Source organism: Eublepharis macularius, chromosome 8 (genome assembly GCF_028583425.1).
Source record: "Eublepharis macularius isolate TG4126 chromosome 8, MPM_Emac_v1.0, whole genome shotgun sequence".
Classification (NCBI taxonomy): Eukaryota; Metazoa; Chordata; class Lepidosauria; order Squamata; family Eublepharidae; genus Eublepharis; species Eublepharis macularius.
In genome coordinates, this window is record NC_072797.1 from 56,183,057 (window position 1) to 56,200,448 (window position 17,392).

At 42.6% G+C, this 17,392-nt stretch overlaps 2 protein-coding genes across 5 annotated transcripts in view; both read right to left on the reverse strand.

Annotated features, from left to right (window-relative positions):
* The window catches only part of ERAP1 (endoplasmic reticulum aminopeptidase 1), a 38,678-nt gene that overhangs the window by 14,224 nt on the left and 7,062 nt on the right, over window positions 1-17,392 (reverse strand). For all 4 annotated transcript variants that reach the window (XR_008597511.1, XM_054986461.1, XM_054986462.1 and 1 more), the window contains exons 5-13: window positions 15,818-15,938; window positions 15,272-15,426; window positions 13,806-13,919; window positions 6,500-6,631; window positions 2,935-3,066; window positions 1,807-1,887; window positions 1,368-1,525; window positions 747-826; window positions 292-475 (exon numbers count right to left, since the gene is read on the reverse strand). Coding sequence is in view for 3 of the 4 variants with exons in the window: in XM_054986461.1 (XP_054842436.1) it covers window positions 292-475; window positions 747-826; window positions 1,368-1,525; window positions 1,807-1,887; window positions 2,935-3,066; window positions 6,500-6,631; window positions 13,806-13,919; window positions 15,272-15,426; window positions 15,818-15,938 (1,157 nt within the window). In the remaining variant the exon portion in view is untranslated. The remainder of the gene's footprint in view (window positions 1-291; window positions 476-746; window positions 827-1,367; window positions 1,526-1,806; window positions 1,888-2,934; window positions 3,067-6,499; window positions 6,632-13,805; window positions 13,920-15,271; window positions 15,427-15,817; window positions 15,939-17,392) is intronic.
* On the reverse strand, window positions 10,296-10,949 carry LOC129334376 (40S ribosomal protein S7-like). Its single transcript, XM_054986465.1, has one exon. It carries the CDS (start codon window positions 10,934-10,936, stop codon window positions 10,445-10,447), a length of 492 nt encoding a protein of 163 aa, XP_054842440.1. The 5' UTR covers window positions 10,937-10,949; the 3' UTR covers window positions 10,296-10,444.

The following is a 17,392-nucleotide window of genomic DNA, read 5'->3' on the forward strand; positions in this document are numbered from 1 at the left end:
AGAGAACTGATATCATTTCTACATGGTATAAGAATCCTGAAACATACTGAGATCTCAGATTATCAGCTACTCTTCCTCTCTCATTAGTATTATCACTAGTCTCCCTCTATTCTCTCAGGGATAACCTGAACAAAGTCACTGGAGTGACTCTGGATTTCTATTAGTGCATTCAATACAAACCTCTTAGTTTGTTTTATTATGACATTGTATTATTTTTCCATCACTTGTGCAGAATATCAATAACTTGCTTTATCAAAGCATCATGTAACACACACTCTCCTACCCCCTTACCTCACCAGCTGGAATACACTGTTGATAAGGCTGGCTCTGTCATTGCTGCTAATTGCATTATGGTTTTCTTTTAAAAGGCTGATCAGTGCATCCCATCCATCATCTCCATAGTGCACAATATAATAACCATTCATTCCGACGTTGAATTTTATCCATTCCACCTCTTCTGGGAGGATGAAGCTATCTGCAGCCAAAATAAAATCACAACTGTTTCACTACAGAACATATCGTCTTTACATTCATTAAGAACAATTTTAAAAATTGATCTGCTATAGATAAATGCCGAATTTAATTGCTTTGTGGATAAAAGCTTGTATTTGTTTTTCAGTGACTGAAGAAGCAGAGACCACAATTTTTACTCAACTTTGAACTTTGTATGAACCCTTCAATAATAAAACTGTTTAAGTTTGAACACACTATTGTAAGCCTTTTCACTTGTATGAAATCAAACATACCTGTTTTGGTTCTCAGCAAAAACCTTTGAACTATGTCAGATTTACTGGTAATGTACGTTAGTGGAATGTGCCACAGGTACCTATAGCAAATGCAAAATGGTGATTTTTAGCAACACGTTGGATGCTTACTTCCGATATGTAACGTAAATACAGCAACACACTAGAGACAGCTGAGGGGAGAGATATCCAGGGGTAAACAAAATTTCTCCTAGATTATAATGTAGAAGTAAAGTATGTTTGATGCAGAAACAACCTTGTGTTTCAAAAGACAGTTACATGATTGGCTGAAGTCTCCTGTCTCATTTTCAGACCATGCATCTGTCCTCCTCATATGTTACCATTTTAGAGTGTGCACTCAAACTATAACACAAGGATCAGATCTATTATTGCTGTGGAAAGGAATAATGTGTTTTCTGAGTGTTATTTGTCTCATGTTCTATGTATTATTCAAACCAATATCCGATATAATGTTTTTTTCAAAAAGCAATTGAAATAGCTAATAAGCAAATGACAATGGATTCTACCCAACAACACACTACGATTGTCTTAACCTATTCGTTCCAAGTGGATTACCTATAGAGTTTAATACAAGATGAGCCTCACTGGCTCCTTTGCCATTACCCTGTTGGTGAGGAAAGATGAGAGCCCTTCATATAGTGTTCTTGCTGGAGATGGATGTTTTTCCCTCTCACTGTCACAGTTACTAATGGAAACCCTTTTTGTAGTGTCCAAGTGTTCATCATCGTCTTCACATCATGGAGTGCACTCTTGGTCCAGTGCTATAAATCACAGACAGATATTTTTAAAAAGACAGGCTAGAATATACATGTACTGGTCTGAGTTGATGCAACCATATCCTGGAGCACACATACACTACTGGCTGTTTTTATGTTGTCTACATCACTTTACATCAATGTCAGAATTTACTGCTGTTCTAGGACCGAGGAAAGTATGATGCCTAATGGATCATAAGCCGACACTATGCAGCTTTAACTAGTGAAAGGGAGAGACAGCATTTTCAGACTCCTGAATAGAAATATATAATAAAACACAAGCTTACTGAACTTGAGATTGCCTCCTGGCTTCTGGCACAAACCCCATCTTCAGCTTGACTTTCATCAGCACTACCTGCAGGGCAAATCTAACAAAAAAAATCTTTGTTTTCTGTTACATTACAACATGAGCAGTCCAACAGCAACATTACAAACATTATTTATTTTATTTATTTGTTTATTTATAGTCCGCCTTTCTCACTGAGACTCAAGGCAGGTTACACAGTATGATATTAGTGCAATCAGTATCAAGTACATTTCCATACAGTATCAAGGACATTTCTATGAACAATGCCATTGGTTAAATAGATACAATTTTTAAAAGAAACGGCATTACCAAGAATCCAATACAGAGTAGAAGAAATACTGAAACAGAATATAATCATTTATAGGACTGACATTAGACGACATAAAGCATAGGTAGTACATAGCAGTACATATTTAAAGCAACAGACAATATGTAAGGCAACATAGTGGTGAAGTTTACAGTCCCTAACTCATTAGTGAAGCATCTGAGACCCCGTCCCTACAATACAGCCCTCTCATTCGAGTAAAAAGCCTTTTTGAATAATTTGGTTTTGCATCGTTTGCAGAAAGGTAGGAGAGTGGGGGCTCTCCTGACCTTCTCAGGCAGGTCATTCCACAGGGTAGGGGCCACCACAGAGAAAGCCCATGTATGGGCTGCCGTTGATTTCACCTATGTGCAGCCTAGCACCTGCTGGAGACCCTGTTTGGATGAGCGAAGCTGCCATGGAGGGACATAGGGAGGTATGCTGGGACAAGGCCGTGAAGAGCTTTGTAAGTAATAACCAATACCTTGAACTGAGCATGGTAACTGATAGGTAGCCAATGGAGTGACTGTAGGATGGGAGTGATGTTCATGCTCCTGCTCGCTCCTGATAACAGTTGAGCTGTAGCATTTTGGACTAATTGGAGCTTCCTAGTTAACTTAGATGGGAGACCTATGTATAGTGCATTACAATAGTCAACCCCTGATGTTACCATAGCATGGATCCAGGTGGCCAAGTCAGCTGTGTCGAGATAAGCCATCTTCCAGGCTAGAGTGAGGTTATAGAAAGCATTTTTTGCCGCTGCAATTATGGCACTGTTTGTGGAAAATATTAATAAATACTTACTTCTGACAGGCTATTCCACAGATCTTCACTTTGTGTATTCTGATAGCTAAATCGCAGCAAATATTTTACAATGCCTGCTTCAAACACCGTTGAGCCAAGATATTCCCTTAGCATACTGAGAATGCAAGATCCCTGAAATGAGAGGAATGAAGCGATACAATCTACATTTGCCTATTAGGCATCTGACTACTGTAAATTTTAATCTAATATCTATGTCTCCTGATCAGGGCACTCCAACATACTTGAGTGCTTTCTTATCTATTGGCTGTGTTTTTCATTTTAGATTTCTTTGTCCATGCACATGAATAAGATGAAAAGAAGCTCTCCTCTTGTCCCTCTTTCCTCACAAGCCTCAGTGCCTTTCAGATTCACAGCAAATCATAGTTTGTCATTATATCCAAACAACAAAATATGGTTTACCTTCTTACAGCAGGCTAAGATTCCAAACTCTGTTCTAATCTTTGTTTGAAGCAAAGAATGCAAACAATGTGTGGATTGATGGTTGTTGTGGATTTTCCGGGCTGTATAGCCGTGGTCTTGGCATTGTAGTTCCTGACATTTCGCCAGCAGCTGTGGCTGGCATCTTCAGAGGTGTAGCACCAAAAGACAGAGATCACACCTCAGTGTCTGAGGTGACACTGAGAGATCTCTGTCTTTTGGTGCTACACCTCTGAAGATGCCAGCCACAGCTGCTGGCGAAATGTCAGGAACTACAATGCCAAGACCACGGCAATACAGCCCGGAAAATCCACAACAACCATCGTTCTCCGGCCATGAAAGCCTTCAACAATATAATGTGTGGGTTGGTTATAATTACACACTATGCTTTTACTATAAACCCACAAATCTTTCCTTATCAAGCCATGTGAGAAGGAAGAATGAGGAGAGAACAAGGGACGCCCCAGGCTCATTCCTGTAATGAGAATGGTACCAATAAGTACTCAAGTTCATGAAAAATAAAGCGATCTAAGAAAAATCACAATCAGCATTGTAACATATGAAAGGTAAAACCAAACTGAAACAAAGGTTTGCATCCTACACCCCCTTTCCTGCTCAAAGAGGAGGGCAGCAATTTTTGCCAATTCCCACCTCTCTCTGCAGCTCTCCACTTTCTTCCATGATTGTCCTGGGGTCCACTGACCTACAGGGACATAATTCTGGGAGGCCGAGAAGATTCCAATAGAAGGGGCAGAGGAAGGCAAGAAAGTTGCCATTTATATAGTGCAGCTCCATAAAGTCTACCTACTATTCAGGATAAAATTCTAATTTGCAACTTTTACACCTAGAGTTTGAAATTTTTAAAAATTCCGGGTTTGGTAATGGTATTAGCAGTCAGACCTCTCCTCTCACTGAGGGACAGTTTAAGCGCAAGACACTGCCTAGTCTAAAATGAAACAAAGTGGATGCCAGCCAGGCAAGAGCCTGGGAAAATATTTTAGGTTAGTCAGAGCAGCTGATTGACTAATGGCCCCCTCCATGCCCCAGAGAGATGCATAATTTAGGACGAGGATCCCAAGAAACTCTTGACTAGAGGTGGGTACGGACTCGAAAACGGACCTAAATTTGACATGAACTTGCCCTGTTCAGCGTTCACGAACTTGCAGGCGTGTTTTTCATGGAGCCATGACTTTTGGGCAGGTCCGTTGCTCCTTTACGCAGACATCTCGACACTGAGCAATCAATTCCCTAGACAACATAGGAGCCGCCTGCAGACCTTTTGCTGCCTTTGGAACACACCAATCTTAGCCCTGAAAACCTAGATGGGCAGTTGTGGCTGCTAACCAGAGTGCTCCCATTATTCTCTATGTGAGTGCTTAGGGCGGGAGCTGTGGTTTCACTTTCCAGCTCGCAGTTATCGAGCGAGGAACTGCTTGTTGTGGGAGTTTTTTTGCACTGTGCGTCGCGAGAGGGAGCCTTGGGGCTTGTGCTGCAGCAATGCTCTGGGAGCAAGCTTTTATGTTATTGGGTTTCCTCAGCTGAGGGCTCATTCTTCTGTTTCATTTTTTCCCCTTTCTATTCTTATTTGCTTGTGGGGTAGTAGGCTAGGGCTCTGAGTTTCTGGAGTTAAACCCGTGTTGGCTGACTCCATTTTTAATTGATCTGTGGTTTTTTAACACAGACCTGTGAGGCCCCCTCCAGAACAGGTGCACAATGGGACAGTCCTAGTTGAGTGCGCTTGCTAACTGGCCAGCTTGCCCAAGGAAGATGCAGGAGGAAGACAGCAACTTGATCTAGCTGCCTCTCTTCACCCCATTTGTTCCGATTATGAGGAAGAATCTGACAGGAACTGGATAAACACATAGATCCTGCCTTTCCCAGGGCCAAATCTCCCTGAAACTTGCAGGGTCATTAGGAGACAGTTAGGAGTAGCTCCCATGCGAATTTGGTCAATGTTGGGATTTCAGGAAGTGCATTTTAAAGCACCTCAAAGAAGGTGCCCCCTTCCACTCCATTTGTTCCTCTTGCGAGGAAGAATCTGACAGGAACTGGATAAACACATAGATCCTGCATTTCCCAGGGTCAAATCTCCCTGAAACTTGGGAGGTCATTAGGGAACAGTTAAGAGTAGCTCCCCTGTGAATTGGACTTCGGGGAGTGCATTTTAAAGAACCTCAAAGAAGGCGTCCGTTCCACCCCATTTGTTCCTATTGCGAGGAAGAATCTGACAGCAAATGGAAGGTTCCTGGGGGTGGCCAATTTGGGGGTCTGTTACTTGGACCTCCGAAATACAATCTTGGCCAAATTCAGAAGGTGGCTGGAGGAGAGCCTGCTGAAGACTCACTGAGAGTTTGACATCTCTGAGTGAGATGCCAAACTTCCAGGGGCAGTCCCAGGGCCCCTGGAAGTGACAGACCATGGATCAACAAACCGGTCTGCGAACCGGGGAAGGTCTGTGAAAAGTTTGTGGTCTGCGGAACATAAAATGCAACGGACCACGGGCCAATGGCCCATGGTTTTTTCCCCAGTCGGTGCCCACCTCTACTCTTGACTAATCTTGTCAACCCCTGGCCTCACTTCCCCTCGCCCATTTACCCTAATTAAGCAACACTTAACACTATTCACCAGTACTCACAGGGTCATCAAGCATCATTTACACCTATTATCCACCTCTGAAAAACTCATCAAGTTATTGTTTTGGGGGTGATTATGTCAGCTTGCCCCAGGGAGCATTTTGCCCAATATCTCTCAACTAATTAGGGTTTGGGTAACAATGGCATCATATCTCATGCACGCAAATATGTTTTTGAGACTCAAAGTGAAATTTCAGTGACAAAATTTGACACCTGCTGCTTCTGAATTTTAAAAAATTGTTCCCCAAAAACTGAGTTTCACAGAATTACGGAATTTATTTAAAATCTTGTGATAAATTTGCATAGTATTTCTACATGTGGTAAATTGGACATGTAGCTGTTATTTACAGACACAAATCACCATCAGAATATACTACTGGCATCTTTCAATCAAAGTTGCCAGAATAAACCTAAATGCTAACAGCAAATTCTCTTACAGGTTTGAATAGATAAAATGCATATATGGTCGAGTCAATACAAATTTCTTATTTTACCTTATCATAGGATACCTCATCAAACATTTCTAGAATCTGAGCTGGATCTTCAACAGCAGTAGATATAGGGTGTGAGGAATTTAATGCATCCACCTCCATGGCATTAAAATATTTATCTAAAAAATAATCTTCCTAAGGAAAAAAATAAACTGTAAACATTTCATTCAGAACTTGAAATTCACTTTTGAATGATGTACCAAGGCCTCAACAGAATGTGAGATTAATGAAGAGAGAAGACTCCTTTTCCTTAACTGTAGTATTACTGTCCTGAAGAAGAATTCTATCTAAGAATTCAAAATCTAAGTGTTAGCATAAGCTGAAGAATGCTTTAATTCCAGCAAAGTTTTCAAAGGGGGTTTGGCTCTGAGAATGGACCTTTGGACACTTACCATGAAGAGTCCTTCTCCTCTGAAGAAAGGAGGACATCTTGGGTGATTCCCAGCATCCAATCAGGGAGGCAGAAACTAATTTTCTTCCTGTCTAGCATGTGGGACACCCTCTCTCTTCAGTTCAGGTGACTACACAAAGTAGTAACATTGAATTTATCATTCAGCAACTGTCAATACTGACAGAAAAAACACCTGTAGCATTAGCATCTACTGTAAATAAAACATAACACGAAGAAGATAGAAGAATGAGGCAGCAGAGTAAAGGAAGATGAAGATCTAGGCGGGGCAAGATGTCCTCCTTTCCTCAGAGGAGAAGGACCCTTCACGGTAAGTGTCCAAAGGTCCACTCTCCCTCTGAGGCAGAGGACATCTTGGGTGCTCCCAAAGCAGTTTCCAGTTTCTGGGTGGGATGTGGTCTTCATCCAAGATCATGCGCTGCAGTACTTTTCTACTACAGTCAGTGTCCACTGAATCATATAGATTTGATTTGTAGCATCTTACTAAGGTCAAGACTGACAACCTTGTTGCTGCCTTGCAGACTTCTTCTACCAAAGTGTTCCTGTGTAATGCTGCACTGGTAGTAGCACTCCTCAAAGACTGAACTGGTATTCCACAAGGAACCTCTATGAAGAGAGTTTTAGGAGTTGCGATGGTGTATGTTTTGCTCTTGGCACCTACAGCTGCTGAAGGCATTTTCTTCCCCAAATTGCGGTGAGATATATTTAAGAACAGTAAGTCTGACTTTCTGATTCACACTGTTCGGATCAGATAGGCCTTGAGCATCCTTCTGACATCTAGGTTGTGTCAGAGCCTCTCCCTAGGCTATTTAGGGTACAGGTAGAAATATGGTAGCCTTGTATCTTGCAACCTATGGAATTTGGAATGCGCTTATGGAAGACAGTACGAGGTATCACCTTACCATTGTGAAAGATAGAGAGTTCAGGTCTGACTAATTCTTCTGGCAGACACGAACATAATGAGGAAGATGGTCTCCATTCTCAGCCTTCTCAGGGGAACCTCGACCAGTTCAAATGGATGTTTGGTCAGGGCTGGATAAAATGCCCACTGAGTGAGGGCTTTCCAATAGGAGTTGTAAATTCTGAGCATGAACTCTTTTCTGAATGTTAGGAGAGTGTTGGCCACCTCTCAGGAATATCCCTATCTTAGGAAGGTGTTCCTTTCTATTTCCACATGGTTAAACATAGTAAGTCTAAATGAGAGGGCCAAATCAGTCCCTGCTGTAACTTGACCGGAGAGGTCGGTAGGATGAGAGGTGGGGATATCACCATCTGTTGGAGGGTGGAAAGGCATGGTCTGTTACTGGTAAGGGTAGTAATACATAGAGGAGGCCTAATGGCCGCTGCAATGTCAGGGCATCTGTTTGTGTTTCTGGCAGTTGATGGATGTGTTGGGATGCAAACAGGTCCATGAGGAGTTGCAATCTGCGATGTTATCTATTGGATAAGATCTTTCTTAAGGGACTATTCCCCTGTTGTCCCCTCAGCCAGTCTGCCTGGACATTGGATATTACTTTGATGTGTTCTGATTGAGGCAAGGTGACCTTCCTCCCAGGTAAGTATCCTTGCTGTCTCCTCGTGCCGCCTCAAGGTATTGGATCCCCTCTGCTTATTTGTGTATGTTTTGTCTCTGAATTGGAATAGGGCCAGACAAATTGCTCACATTTCTAAGACATTGATAGAAAGACATACCTAACCTGTGATTCTTAAATCTGTAAATATTTGTTGTTCTCGAGGGGCCATGACTCTTTTGTTTTGCATTGGGTTGGTGACATTGGCTCAGACTTGTTTTGATCTGAAGTGGTACCTGAATGGGACGATGTGTCTTCTCCATGATCTGCTGTTAATGAGATCTGAGACAGGTCTGAAGTGGTCTTGCCTACAGACAACCCCAAAGGTATTGCATAGTTGTTGGCCACTAGCAAACCCATCAGTTTCAGTAGTGTCGTGAGAAGTGATTTTGCACTCTGATAGTCTCAGCCAGCTGTTTGGTCTTCCTGACCTTTTCTTTGGTGAGGGACAGATAAAGCCTTTTTGGTGACTGTGATCAAACCCAGGTGTTCAAGCTTGTAGGAACTGAATGGTGAATTCAGTGTTGCAGTGAGATTTTTTTTTTAGCTTGAACTGATCAGGAGATCATCTGGGTGCAAGTGAACATGAATACCCCTGTCTCTGAGACATATGATGGGGTTGATCAGGAGTTCTGTGAATACTCTTGGCGGACAGGCCAAAAGGGGATGGCTCAGAACTGCCAATTGATTTTTTTTAACATAAAATCTTAGGTATTGTTGATGGGCTGTCAGAATTGGTATGTGGAGGTATGCTTCTGTGAGATCTGGATGTCATGTGTTTTTCTGAGTGATTGGTCACTGCGACTAAGCGCAGAATCAGTTCAGAAGTGATGCAATCTGATAAACTTGTGCAAAAAACTTGAGGTCTAATAATGCCCTCCAGTCCCTATTCTTTTTAGGGACTGTGAACAAGACTGAGTAGAAGCCCCCATTCTCTTTCATTGTGGGGAACATGCTCCACTGCTTGAATGCCCAGAAGGTGTTGGATTACCTTTTGGGTTAAGATTTTGCATAGAGGAGAGATGACAAAAAAATTCTGGTGGGTAGCTTTCAAATTGTATGGAATAGCCTTGTGAGACTATTTCTAAGGTCTGCCTGCATGTCAACCCAGGCTTGATGGTAAAGAGCAGTTGTCCTCTCACAGGGACAGCTTGCGAGTCCTGTCTTAGAGATCGGAGTATTAAGGCTGGATCTCTTTCCACGTGTGGTGAACTGTCTGTTTGATCTTGGGACAAGGTAAGCGTTATCCGCACAATACAGCTGGGGAGTTGGGGCTGAGAGGACTGGTTTACCCAAGGCCATGTGGCAAGTTCATGGCAGCAGTGAGATTTGAACCCGCAGAGCACTGCATCACAGTTCAGTTACTTAACCACTATACTGTAAGTGGGGTCTTGAAAGGACCCCCCTTATTAAAGAGCTGCCTAGATTAACCCCAGGATGGCCATTTGGAATCTTGTCTGGACCTTAGTAGAGTGTGTGGTGAATAAAAAGGCTGAGGGCCAATGGATCGCCTCTCAGATTGTTTGAGTGTTTTTGGCAAGAGTTTTCTGTCCTAGGTCTCAACGCAGATCTTCCCCAGGGCATCCCCAAACAGCTTGTCTCTCTGAAAGGGGTAAGCCAGGATGATACTTTTAGAGTGTGAATCTTCTGGCCATGCTCTTAGCCCAGGGTGTCGACTTGTTACTGCTGTCGAGACCATAATCCTGAAAGAAAAGGTAAATGTATCCAGGATGGTGTCTGTCTTGAAGGTACTGGCCTTTACATTTGTTTGCCCCTTCAATGGGGGCAGCTATTGTTGTATGGGAGGAGTTGTATCAGCTTTCTTTTTTTCTTAACAATTAACTGTTTATTCAGTCATTTCTTTGCACTTTACAGCTGGAATTCTGGAAACTCAAACACAACATCTTTGCCTGTGAGCTTCTTGTGAACACCAGAAAATGTTTCTACCTTGTGTTTAACAGTATTCTGTTACGCTTTGTCTAAGTGGGTCTTTATAAGCTGGCTGCCATCTAGTTTTACGCGGATTCTCTTGCCCACAATTTCACTTGGGAAAACTAGGTCTTCAAGAATGGCATCGTGTACTGCAGTAAGTGTACGGCTCCTGGGGCGCTTTTGCTTGTTTTTTGTGCAGCTTTTTCTTGTTGGTTTTGGCAAAATTCTTCTCTGAGCAATGAACACCACATGCTTTCCACTGAATTTTTTCTCCAGCTCACAAACTAACCGCACCTGAATCTTCTGGAAAGATTTCAGTTGAGGAACTGGTACAAATATGATGGTCGCTTTTTTACCACTACCCACTTCAATTTCCTTTGCAGCTGTGATGTTCAATACTCTCAGCTGAGCCTTTAAGTCAGAATTCATCCCCAACTCCAGAAGAGCCTGGGAGATACCAGACTCAAATTCATCTGGCTTTTTGCCATTAGGCTTCACAGTCTTCGCACTGGAACTGAACATGGCCATTCTCTCGCAGCGCCAGCCTCGTATCAGCTTTCTGATCCATACTCCTGACACTCTAGATGCAATTGAGGTAATAGCTGTAGCCTTAATAGCCATGGCCACGGCCTTGTGAGTTCTTGTTAGCATGGCCTGTCTCCTCTTGTCTAAGTGGTCTCTGACTGATACTTGCCTGTTCTCTGACCGGAGCCCAGATGACTGAAGTGTAGCCACTGGAGTTTCGATCACAGGTACCTGAAACAACTCATAGCAAAGAAAGCTAGTGAGTACAGTGTGTGTGTGTGTGTGTGTGGCGGGGGGGGGGGTGTTGGGGTTTTTTTTACCAAGTTTGGGGATTGTTAATCGGCTTATGGTTTAGACCACTCAGCCTTGAACCATCTCCCCAAATATTCTAGAAATGGGAGGACCTTTTCTGAGGAACCTTCGCTAGGAAGAGACTTGTTTCCCTGGGTCGGATTTGGTATTTCCAGTCTAAGGATCCTACTCCCCCAAGGGTAATTCCTACAGCCCTAAGGCTGAGAATGTCTTAGGTAGTAAATACTGGTAGACCTCAGATTCAGACAGCTGGGCTGACTGTTCTGGTAGGGATAGTTCCTCCTCCTCCACATCTGAAGGAATTCATCCTTCTCCTTGTCATTAGACTCTATCTGAAGGCAACTCCCCTCTCCATGGGGATCCCTGACTGATAAACATTACAAACTGCCTTATTCTGACTCAGACCACCAGTCAGTGTTAGCTCCTCAGACCGGCAGCAGGTCTCCAGGGTGTCAGGAAGAGGTTTTTCCCATCATCTACCTGACCTTTTTAACTGGAGTTAATGGGGAACAACCCTGGATCCTATGCATACAAAGCAGAAGCTCTTCCACAGAGCTACAGCCTTACCCATGGAGGAAGGAGGAGGAGGCAGACACCACACCACTATTAACAGAGGTTTCAGCCTGGCAGAGATTATATATTTCCTTCCTCCTGGTTAGTCTTAAGAAGTTAAAAGGTTCAAAGACACAGGCAAGTTTGTGCCCTTTATACATTACCCATCTGACAGGGAAAGTTCTGTTGTAAAGGCAGGGCTAGATCCAAAGGGGAAATGCCTGCTGTAGAACCTTCAGCCAGGAAGTTGGCATGGGCACATTCACATGGTGCCAGAGCTGAGGAGATACCTGGCATCTTTACTGGGCCAAGGTGCTTCTGCCTGGCCTGCATCACAGTTCAGCCCTCATATTCAGTCTAATTGCTGACAGGAATTCTGGAGGTAACACACTTGGGGGAACACTTATGTGGCCCTCTTGGGCTTGTCGGCTGGAGCTCTGGTGTCCGGATTATGTTTCTGCCATGTCTCTCCCACCAGGAGACTGGCAAGCATGTTTTTGAGATTAGGCGGGAAATCACTCGTCGCATTGATGTTTCCCGCCAAAATTGAGTTCCGCCAGGTGGTGCTGTTCTCAGCTGGCTGGCTGAGGCGCGCTGTTATAACAAGCTCCCTCTGCAAAAGATGGGGCTGTTTAGAGGCCTGCATCTCTTCCAAGGCCATTTCCTCGCCGGGGAACCACACAGCCTAAGAGGCATGCTGGTGCCGGCTGGGCTTGTTCCCACTGCTGGTAGGATGGCTCCATGGGAACAGCCCATACTCTCCTCCATGAAGCTTTCCTCAGAGTCCAATGACTCTCTATAGACCATATTGTCCTCTTCTTTTCTTTCTTTAGCAAGAGGAGTAAAAGAAGAGGAAATGGGAGGAGAAGGACTAAAGTAAAGAATGGTTTGAGGAAGAAGAAAGGTAAATAAGAGATAGAGAGAAAAAAGGGGCAGCAGAGCTAATCTGCTGAAGAACTGCTCTCCCTGGAAGCAGGAACAGAACTGAAGAGAGAAGGTGTCCCACACGCTAGACAGGAAGAGGAAGAAAATTAGTTCCTGCCTCCCTGACTGGACGGTGGGAATCACCCAAGATGTTCTCCGCCTCAGAGAGAGAAGGACCCTGGGCCTACTGTGAAGGGAAGACAGTTTTAGCCTACTCAGGAGATAGAAATGCCCTCTAGTTTCAAGAAAAAAGCAAGTTAGGTATACAAAGAAAATGACGAACTCCAAAAATCTTAACTGTCATAGGAAACCTCTTGAAGAAACATTGTTACTGTACCTAAATTACTAAGTAAAACACCTCCCATTGTTAAGAACCAAGAATATACGAAAATAAGCTTCAAGGATACTATTTTTCCTGTTACTCGAAGTGTACTCTGTAATACCAACAAAATTTTACCTCCACATTTCCATCACCTGACTACACTTACTCAATCCCTGCCTGTTAAATAAAGTTATTTCTTTTTAAATGTTATATAGTTTCCAGTGCCATTTCCAACAAAAAGGAAGATGGCTCCTGCTTTTCCCCATCAAGTTTCTGGGTTGACCTAAAAAGCCAAAATTATATCTGCATGTCAGGGTGGGACTAACAGATTTTTAAAACCACAAATATTAACATGCTACTTGGGGCTGCTCAGTCAAAGCAGCGAACCTGAATTTTGGTGGGAAAATTTGCTTCACAGAGGAAGACTGAAGGGGGAGGCATCATACATGGCTACCCCTCTACTATTTAAGCACATTCTGTTATGCAACTGCTCTGCTTCTGGCACAGAGCAGTCCAGCATGCAGGCTGGACAGCAGCCTCTCACAGATAAAATTTATGTGAAAAAAGAAAAAAAAATAAGATGAACATCCTGCAACAGGAGTAGAACTTGTTGATCTCGTCCAATTTAGTAATGTGTCATGTTCATCAATGGCACTGCATAAATCAGTACTATTATTCTTAATGACATTAATAACATTAACTGTGATATTAAACTCACAGCTTTTATCTATTTAAGAATTGGCTTAATAGCAAAATACTTACAACTCCCAACTCTGGATGGGTAATGTTTACCGACACATATTCCATGAATTTTGCAAAGCCTTCATTCAGCCAAAGATCATTCCACCATTCCATGGTGACCAGGTTTCCAAACCACTGTAAGAAAGGTCATCTCATAACTGCAGTTGACACAAACTCTGCTGTACATTTTCTAGCAGTCACAATGAACATGAAAAGTCCTGCATCTATACCAAGTGAGAGTTCAGTAGATGGGTGAGTGGGCACTGCCTCCTGGCCCAATCAACCCACTCCAGTGGGATTTGGTCAGGAATGAAATGTTGCCTCATGTGCCAACAACTGATGCTTCTCTAGGGAGGTTTGCCTCAAAGTCTGGATTTCTAAGTAAAATTGGACCACAAAATTGGACCATCACAAGTGTGACTGTTGACATCCGTAGTCTACACTGAATAGTTTAGCACTTGCTACCCTTTCTCTAGCTACCCCTAGAGAAAGATTCTACACCTTCAAACTGCTTCAGCTAATCCTCAGCAATGTCTATCAGCCTCCTGTGTATTTGTTTTTTCATACAACGGAACATCCACCACCTCCCTGCAGCTGGCAAGAGAGCTCTGCCTCTAAGCCTTCAGAGATTCTTGGACAGAGCCATTTCTTAATGTTTAAGGCCCACTGAACAGACAGCTACAAAATGTTAAGAAACACTACCATTCTTGTATTGTAGATTCTGGCTTCCCTCTCCTTCAGCATGAAACTTTAGGCCAAGCCCATAGGATAGACTCATTAACAGTAACCAGATTTCAATTACACAATATTATCATCTGTTAGCGTAGGTCAGAATCTAACCATAATGCAGCATTTTAACCTTACTACTTTCGATTAGAAAGACTTATGAAAATGCTTAATGATTCTGTTGAAACCAACAGGATCTAACCGTGCCTAAGTCTGCATGGATTACACCCATACTTTCTTAGATGGCATGGCTAAAACTTCAGATTGTTCACTGCCAATTCTATAGAGGCCTATTTTAAAAATAACAACAAAGTGCTTGTATACCACCCTTCTAGACAGATTAGTGATACACTCAGAGCGGTGAACAAAGTCAGTGCTATTACTATTGCCACACTCCTGGGGCTGAGAGGAGTGGCTTACCCACAGCCATCTGTAGAGTTTGTGGCAGTAGAGGGAATTGAACCAGCAGCATGCTGACTCGGAGCCCAGCCACCTACCCAGTATGCTACAGTAGCTCTCCCACTATGCTACAGCAGGAAACTGGTTACATGGCTTACTCAAATTACACATAACCTGATGATACAACAACCACTATGTTGAAGATTCTATTGTCAGTCATTTACAAAACAACAAAAATTCCTAAATACTGGCTTTTCACAATTTACACATCATTTTAGAAATGCAACCCTGCAGCCAAGTAACATGTTAAAAACCCCAGTTACTGCCATCCGGACACTTTATAAACCTGAGCTGTAACTTACCTGATGAGCAAGTTCATGGGCTATAACCATAGTAATCCCAAGTCTAGATGATGCTGACGACTTTTCGGGATCATATAACAAGGAGCTTTCCCTGTATGTAGTCAATCCCCAGTTCTCCATTGCTCCAGACTGAAAATCAGGAATAGCTGCTAAGTCTGCAAATAAATGATTTTAAAATGTTATCTGCTCACACCACTTAATTCATCAATGCACATACAAACTAGCACTTTCTCCTTTGAAAAGGATTCCCATGGGTTATCCTGAGCATGATTTACAATATTAAAATGATTAACATTTTCTTTTTTTTTCTTAAAAGCACCTGGGAACATTGATTTAAAAGAGCAAGTATGGTAGTCAGTGTCAAAGTGAGACTGGGTTCAAATCCCCCACTGCTATGAAGCCTCAGGTCACTTTGGGCCAGACTTTGTCTCTTGGTGTATCTTACCCCACAGGGCTACTGTGAGCATGGAACAGGAGACATATATGCTGCCCTGAGCACCTAGGAAGAAAGGTGGAATAAAAACCTAACCACAAATACGTAAATACCTTGTTTAGGCAAAGGATATGGAATGCTAAAATATCCCTCATAGAAGTCTAGTAGTTTTACGGCTGAATCCAAGGCATAGTATGCTTGATTGATCTTGTATGGCACAGTATATATTGAAACCTGAAAAAAACAGGCATCTATGAATTCTGAATGCCACCTTAAGAAGTTATAAAAACTCATTCTAACTCTGAAACAAAAGAAAAGTATACATCATCTTATTTAGTTATTCTTGCCTCCCATATACAGTCAAATTCCTTTGAAAATTGTGGTACAATGCTGATCCAAAGTATGTAAGAGTTTACTGCTAGCTAGGTAGATTAATCCTCGGAAAAAAACTCCTTGAGCTAACAGAGTAGATACAATGGCACTGCAGGGTTCTGTATATTACTGTTTTAAGGATGAACATCTTTGTGATTAGAATACAAAGACACACATCCTGACTTCCATGAACACTCTAATAGAAAGAAGAGCCAATGATCAAACTGGTGTGATGGGGCAAAATCTACGCCCCACCCTGTAAGATCAGGTCTTGATCACAATGAAGCAAGTAAGGAATGGATTTTATTCTCTTTTATTCAGTAATGAATGGCAGGATGCAGCATGCTGAGATGCAATAGGGCCACACACAGACACATAATTCTGTTAATAATTTGTAAGCTTAAATAAGGTATTGTTTTTGAAATTGTATTTAATCTTATCTAAAATATTAATAAACACACAGGCTGTTCCTACTTCAGGGTGAATTACTGCTGCTTTATGGAAGTAACATGGAGAGCGAAATCCTAAGCAGAGTTACTCCAGCCTAAGTGCTGGAGTAACCCTACTTAGGATTTCACTGTGCGCATGGTATAGTGGATAAAAGTTTAGATTTGTAGTAGATTCAAACCCACACTCTGCCATGCAACACACCAGCTGTCCTTGGGACAGTCATTACCTCTCAGGCCCAACCTGACTTACAGGGCTAATGAAACACTAAAGAGAAACTAGGATTAGCAAAGACAGGCTGATCTGTGATCTGAAGATGAGAGACTAACTTGATGTTGTCCAAGTTACTGTAACAACAACATTCTATTTATATACCGCCTTTCACGACAACTTAATGCCCACTCAGAGCAGTTTACAAAGTATGTTATTATTGATGGTTGTTGTGGGTTTTCCGGGCTGTATTGCCGTGGTTTTGGCATTGTAGTTCCTGACGTTTCGCCAGCAGCTGTGGCTGGCATCTTCAGAGGTGTAGCACCAAAAGACAGAGATCTCTCAGTGTCACAGTGTGGAAAAGATGTAGGTCATGAACATGAAAGAACATGAAAGACACTGCAGACTTGGACAACCTGAAAAATCAGCAGTGGCTGAACATAGCCTAACGCAAACAGGGCACAGTATCTTATTCCAGGACACCAAAATACTGGACAACACTTCCAACTACTTTGTCAGACTGCACAGGGAAGCCATTGAAATTCACAAGCATAAGCAAAACTTCAACAGGAAAGAAGAAACCTTAAGAATGAACAGAGCATGGTTTCCAGTTCTGAAAAACACCAGGCTAACAAAACATTCTATCCCCGACAATAGCC

Excerpts from the sequence above, each read along its gene's own strand:
- LOC129334376 (XM_054986465.1), bottom strand. The coding sequence starts at position 10,936 with ATGGCCATGTTCAGTTCCAGTGCGAAGACTGTGAAGCCTAATGGCAAA.